This window comes from Thunnus thynnus, chromosome 16, assembly GCF_963924715.1.
Source record: "Thunnus thynnus chromosome 16, fThuThy2.1, whole genome shotgun sequence".
Lineage (NCBI taxonomy): Eukaryota > Metazoa > Chordata > Actinopteri > Scombriformes > Scombridae > Thunnus > Thunnus thynnus.
The window spans coordinates 7207634-7215000 of NC_089532.1; the positions used below are offsets into that span (position 1 = coordinate 7207634).

General features: G+C 35.9%; 1 gene segment (V, D, J or C); it reads right to left on the reverse strand.

Annotated features, from left to right (window-relative positions):
• Positions 1–1308: 1308 nt before the first annotated feature.
• On the reverse strand, positions 1309–2374 carry LOC137200120 (T-cell receptor beta-1 chain C region-like; the record flags this gene model as incomplete). The annotated part of the segment is given in 4 exon segments: positions 1309–1655; positions 1798–1904; positions 2071–2094; positions 2194–2374. Coding segments are annotated over 4 exon segments (327 nt in total), but the record flags the coding sequence as incomplete, so codon positions are not given.
• Between the last annotated feature and the right edge of the window lie 4993 nt (positions 2375–7367).

The following is a 7367-nucleotide window of genomic DNA, read 5'->3' on the forward strand; positions in this document are numbered from 1 at the left end:
TGTCTGACTTAGTTATTTACGTGAGGATGATTTATTTGAGATTACAATCGAACACCCTGTTTTATATTTAGAATGAATTACTGTTGTTTGTTATTTATTACAAGTATAGTTGTCTTTAGTCTATAATTGCAATACATTTATTTTATATCTCTATACTGCAACAAAAGAAACAAACTTTCATATGCAAATTTCTGCACCAGATCTGAGTAAACATGTGTTGTGTGTTACAACACACTCATGTTCATTCTGTAGCCTCAGTTGACACAGAAATGGCAGCTTTTCCAGCTGTTTGCTCAGAGATGTACAGGGCGGGGGGTTGGTGCAGAGATGCAGGTGGACTCTGTGAGCCGGAGGTTGTGGTAAAGTAGAAGGTTGCACCTTCGTCATTTCTCAGCACAGAGAACGATCTGCAGGCTGCTCTGTGACCACATCCTCTCCTCTGCTGTCGCTCTCTACTCCTCTGCAGGGTTTCAAGCCCCGGTTTGTCTCCCTCACCAACAACAGCTTCGACCTCCTTCTGTACACAGATGAGAACGTTGATTTCCTGTTGTTATGTGGTAGACTCACACTCTCACATTTACTTTACTACTGTGAGTCTTTAACGTAAAGGAAGATGATCTTTATACATAAAGATAATATAAACTGTCATACTTAGTTGTGCAAAGTGGAAAAAACTCAGATGAACTCACTTTAATCAACAAATTATAAAAGAAAGAATATTATAATTCAGATTAGTCGTCTGGATTTAATTCATCACTTAAATGTCACCAGAAAACAACACTTCAGTCACCTTTCAGTTTGCTCATTGGAAAATCTCGTTATGACCCAACTGAAGCAGCTTGTGATGTTTTCTTGAGATAAGGTATTTCAACATGAAATATCTGATTTCTCAGAAAACAGGCAGAAAGGCGAGCAGCTAAAAATACCCCACACTATCTCTGGAAAAAGTGATGTTGAGTGTAAGATGAGATGTGAGAGCAGTGACAGGGGTCAGTATCCAAACTACATATCAGCAACAATTTGGAGCAACTGACAAACTTATCTGTCTAATCCTTTCTTTCTTTCGTTCTTTCTTTCTTTCTCTCTTTCTCTCTTTCTCTCTTTCTCTCTTTCTCTCTTTCTTTCTTTCTTTCTTGTAAAAGAACCACAGTGTATGAATAGTGTGTGATATGAAGATGAATCTGGTTTAGATAAACACTATGTAAATAAAGTCTTACTGCCTGAATCTGTCATGAGAATCATTTGTAGGACAAACTATAAAAACTCAGTAGGACACTCAATATTTATTGAATAAATGAAAGCAAAAGCTTTTCAAGATTCTCTGAAATACTTTTATTGAAAAGAAAATGTAGCAAACAAGCAGTTTACAACCACACACTAACACACATTATACAGACATATTTATAAAAACGTGATGCCAAAGTATTTTTATGCCAGTTATAGCTTTAAGATTGTAACAAAAATATGCCTGAAACTGTTCATCTACTGTGTGCAGAATTACTATTAAGAGCGCGAATGCTTTGTAACACACAACATAGTGGAAATATAAGAAATATAAGTTCAATGTTCTCAATCTTTATTTACAGAAACTAACAGAATCGATCTCTGAGAGTTCACTTGTTCAGGCTGCAGCTCAGCTCTCAGTTGTGTTTTCCCTGCAACAGAAAGAGAAGGACACAATGTCTTAATGTCATGAGCTCTTTTTACTTATTATTCAAATATATGGAGCCAGTTTTTATGTCAAGTACAGGAAACTGAAGCTAATCAAAGCATCTAAGCAACAGAAACAGAACAAACCTGAAGCTTCCACACCAGAAACACAACAAAGGCTCCATAGACGCTGCTCTTGACGATGAAAACACCATAGGAGTGTTTGGCATTATTTGTGATCATCAAATATTTGCCTGCAGAAAGTTCAAATACCCACATAAGTGACATGATTCAAAGACTAATTATTCAGTTATACGTATATCCTTTTTCAAATACATAAGATGCTGAATGTTTTGTATGTAGTGATAAGCATAGAATTGATGCATTTTTGTGTACGGAATGAAAAAATAATATATTTACTTCTTGTCATCTTCCCCTCTGTATCTGATAGAAGAATAAACATGGCTTAGATGAGGACAGATGATCATTTACATGTATTCGTCACAAACAATTCAGTCATTTCTGAATTTTACATGAACATACCTTTTTTACCAAAAATTGAATTTTGATAATTTTCGGTTTCATTTCCATTGAAGAAGCTGACAATGCAGGTGAAGTTACTTTTAGGTTTGTACCAAACTGTGGCAGAGACCCTCAACCTGCTGGTGATGTTGTAATTGCCATTTCCTTCCTGCAGGGCAGCGTTGTCCGTCGCCACACCATTGATGACATTCACCCCATTGATCTGCCAGAATACACTGACATGGTCTGGGTAGAATCCAGTGACCACACAAACTAAGGTCTTCTTTCTCTGCTTGTCTCTCTGGTTGCAAGGAGGTGGAAGCACTTTCACTGTTGGTGCTGTTACATTACGGTTGTTTTCTATAAGGACATGAATCATCAGATTAGAGTTACATCATCAAAATCCTGGAGATCAACAACAAAACAATGTATAGTTGTAACCTTAAAAACAGCAAATACACCATGATCATTGCAGGTGGCCAAAGTCACATTGAGAGTCATTAAGATTTCATCTCAGATAAATGTTATGAAGTTATCCCAGTGATCTTACCAACAACTGTTAGCCTGGTTCCTTCTCCAAAATAAGTAGGATAATTGTCAGAGCACACTGCTGATTTGCATGTAAAACACTGACACCGACCTACAAGGACTGAATGAACCTCTAACTTCTTTACAGTATGTCTACAGTACAGTCACAATATCACAATTATCACTTACTGATTCATTCACTTTGTATATTTTTTAAAAACTTTTTCCCTACATTTCTTTACCAATTCAAGTAAATATATTTAACTTTGTTTTGAAACTGAGACAGTGTTGGCTGTCATGAACATTATAAACTGCAAAAATGTCACAGTTTAAAGGTTAGAAATAAACTATAAAAGTCAAATTCTGATGCCTGGACCAAACGTAGTGTGAGATTCTTATTCTATAGATTTTATATTTTATTTGGCACTTTTGACACAGTACAACTCCAGAAATAAGTAAATAAATCACAGAATAAGACATTAAAACATTTACAACAATAATTTTGCAGATTTAGATTAATTTATATGATTTCTATAATTTTCTTACCCAGCACTGTTAGTCTGGTGCCACTGCCAAAGTAAGCAGGCTCGTAGTTGCTCACACAAATACAAGGCTGTAGAAAAACTGCTCAACCTTTCAGCACTGAAAGCTGTAAACTCTTTGTGTTTACTTTCACATAAACTAAAATCTTTAAATACTTACACACAAAACTCTCAAGGACATAATTTTACCAAATTAAATCTTCTCTCGACGATATTAAACTGTCCATTAAAAGGTCAATTTAAGTGCAAAAAAACTAACTTGGTGGTAGTAGTTATCAAAACAAACAATTTTGAAGTACATCTTAATGATATGTTATATTAGTACATATTAAATTATTTTTTACTGTCTTACCTAAAACAGTGAGTTTAGTTCCAGCTCCAAAGTAAGCTTCTGATTGAGAACTCACAGTATTTCATAGTGCTGATAAGAACTCACTGAGAGTAATAATCTGGGCGTTGAGCCAAATGTTTTATTGCTGCAGTACTTTTACTGGAGAACATAGACAAGACTTGTTTTACTGACACAAACTAACTCAAAAACGAGTATACTTTGTTTACTACCATCAAATTAAAAAGTCTAAATGTATATTCTTAGTATTGCACATATCCTTCACAAACAAACGGTTGTGAATCATGCTCTGTGAGATTATTTTTGCAGGTTTTCTTACCTAAAACAGTGAGTTTAGTTCCAGCTCCAAAGTAAGCCTCGCTGTAGGAGCACAGAGTGTTTGATCGTAACAAAAACTCTTCCTACAGCTTCTCTTTATTTGTGACACTTTGAATTTATTCCAACTTTGTCACTCTTTGACATGTTAAGACTTCCACTTTAATTTATTATAGTTTACAGAACAGTTACATCATCCCTGTTTTATTCATTTATTTATTTATTTTTACCTTTTAATAATATATTCATGCTTTTTGGGGCTATTTCTGATTTAGCCTAGGAACTGCTAAATACACAAATCATCAGTAGACAGGAGGAGGTCTGGCCTTTGAGTAACTGTACAGTGTCAGAAACATCTTACAAAACGATACCAGAGCAATGTTTAATGAATTATTTCTTACCTAAAACAGTCAATTTTGTTCCAGCACCAAAATAAGCCACTGTGTCACAGTGCACTCAAGTGCACTCAAGTGCACTGTGACACAGTGCTCAAAGCAGCCCAAAATGCTGCCTTTACTTCTTTAGTTTAAGTGTTTATTGTAGGCTGTTAAATGTCACTTTTCTCCAAATAAAAAGGCCAAAATCTGCTGCAATACGGTCTGGTTTTGAGCAAAATAAATCTCCTTTTTCCCCCAAACAACCAGCCTGCTTTTATATTGTGCATTTTTTTACACATGGATTCATGAGAATTAATTTTGATGTCTTACTTACCAAGAACAGTCAGTTTTGTGCCTGCGCCGAAGTAAGCTTCGTAACTGACACAGTGTTAAAGCTTAACATCAAAAAGCACTGAGCTGAACTTGAACTATAAAGTTCATTAAGTTTCTTAATGCACCACTCTAATTACAAAACTTTCTTCAACTTTATCATCCTTCACTTACCTAAAACAGTCAATTTTGTTCCTTTTCCAAAATACGCTTAGTTTGTATTGTCACAGTGCAGAATTACTGAGCTTTTTCATGACAACTGATTTTTCCTTTAATGTTACACAAACAACTCAACTTTTTTATGTTTGTTTAAGTGAACTGAAGTTGTGAGAGTTCTGACTTACCCAAAACTGTGAGTTTTGTTCCCTTTCCAAAGTAAGCTTCGGTTCCAGTGTCACACTGAATCCCTCCTCAACCAAAAAGTCACAAAACTTTCTATAATCAGCATGTTTAGACACAGTCTAATAATCCACAGGATGAAGAAGGTTCAAACATGCAGGATGAGCTTCATAATGTCCAAAGATGTTTTGTTTTTGTCAAGATGAGTAAAACAAACATCCAAGTGCTGCAAAAATGAATTTGAAGTCATTTAAAAAACTTTTTCCAGCTAAAGTTCTGCATATAAATTGACACTTTACTCCCAAATTGACATGACATCCTGCACACCTTCATAATATTGATGTTTTCTGCTCTATCAAGTATCCAAAGTAGCATGTAGCAGTCTACACAATGTATGTTAATGGGAGGAGGTTTTTGTATGGCGGCTCTATAGGATTGTATCACCGTGGCCCCCTGTCCCCACGGTGAAAAAGTATCACACAAAAACCTGAAGTCTCTTTCGTTGTCTCCTCTTCGCTTCCCCCACCCAGCTTCCCCATATCTCAGCCTCCATCTCTCTCTGTCTGTGAGAGCAGCTGCACAGGTCGGGCTGACTGACGGCTGAACCAGCTCCAACCTGACTGCTGCTATTTCTGTGACAGCTGAGAAAAGAAGCAAGAAGAATAGAAGGAAAAGAGAAACTGTGTTTGTTTTCAGCTGCTTAGAGGAAGTGACATCTCTCCTGGTCACACCTCTTTATCCCACCCAGCTGTCAGAGAAGTGAGGAGGCACATTTACTGAATAACGTTCGACCAATGCTGTAGATACTGTGATCCTTAAATTGTTGATTTCTTGTCTTCTAATTTGGAGCAACATACATCTTTGAAATGGGCACAGCACAAAATGCCTCTAAGTGGATGAAAATGGCATACAAGCAAAATGCAATTCAGTGCTTAAAGCTGCACAAATCAATATTTTTACACTGACGATGAATGAAAAGACTACTAGTAGTAGTGTAAAGAGTGTCACTTGTGATGGACTTACAGTTACCACCCAAGTCTGCGATTTCCTTCAGCTCTACAGAGCTTTACAGTGTCTTTTATAGCCAATTTTTTGGCTTCATGGCCGCAACAGTTGCGTTGTCTCACTGCTCTCATTAATTCAGTTTTCAACCACAGCTGTCAGCTGTTGTCAGCAAAAATGCTCTGATAAAGCCACTGTACACTACCCGCCCCGCATTTGGTTGAGACCAAAACAGAGCAAAAAGGGAGAGTGAATATTGGACTTACATTCGTCAAGTATACGCAAACATGAATGCTAATGTTGCTCTGTGTCTGCTGGATGTGTAAACATCTGTTTGCTAACACATTTGACATTTTATCACCCTGTAGTGTTTACAGCTTGTTCTGCTGCCCCCCAGTGGCCAAAAAAATAGCTAACACAAGTTTAACAATAAATCATCAAATTTATATATGACATCATATACATCATAATTCACATAAGTTTTTAAGTCATTATTCAATAATATGTACTAATAATTTCATAACTAATTAGAGGACAAATAGTATATTAATCAGCTATAACAATATAACATCATTATGCATTATTAGTTTAAAATATGCCACATCTGTTATTAACCAAAGAATTTACTGCATTACCAAATTTTAATACACCTTTGATCCATGTAAAGTTTTGAAAATTAGCCGAAATGCTGTGACAAGTGGTGTTAGTCTATTCAATGTGGTCCCTATAACAAGGACCAATTAAAATGAAAAAACATATCACTCTGTTCTTTAAGCTGTTACATCTTAATTTCAATTTTATTGTTATTATTCTTAATAAACTAAGTGATTGGTAGTAACTCCATCATGCTGAAATTATTTGACTAGCCAACCTTTTACATATTGTATAGGCCTTACTTTTAAAAAAACAAAAGTTTTCATCTAATTGTAATCCCACAGGAACCCTGTAGAGGTCTCTGTATGATAACCTAAACTTCAGGCTGCACACAAGATTAAAATATGTAAGAAAATACAGATTTAAGCACAGGGATGAGACACTGTACAGGACAATGATGTATGGGATAAATAATCCTAACAATGTGAGACGTGTGACACAGATGAGAAAGCATGTAGAACAGTAACACAGAATGTGACAAATAATCTTTACCACATTAACACCTGGTGTGTTATCTGAACCGATAAGATTTGTGGTGCTGCAGAAACATCATGACTTGTGGAGGAGTCATTGTACTTTCACTAAACTGATAGATGTTCACTGTACAGTTTTTTTTTTTATATACTCTTTTTTTAGTTATGTTCCAATCCTTATTTTCATGTCACATTGATGTTAGTTGCCTGTCATGTCTCACACAACAACAAAATCCTGACCCTCAGAGTTCAATACATTGGTCCTTGTCACTCATCCCTCCTCTTG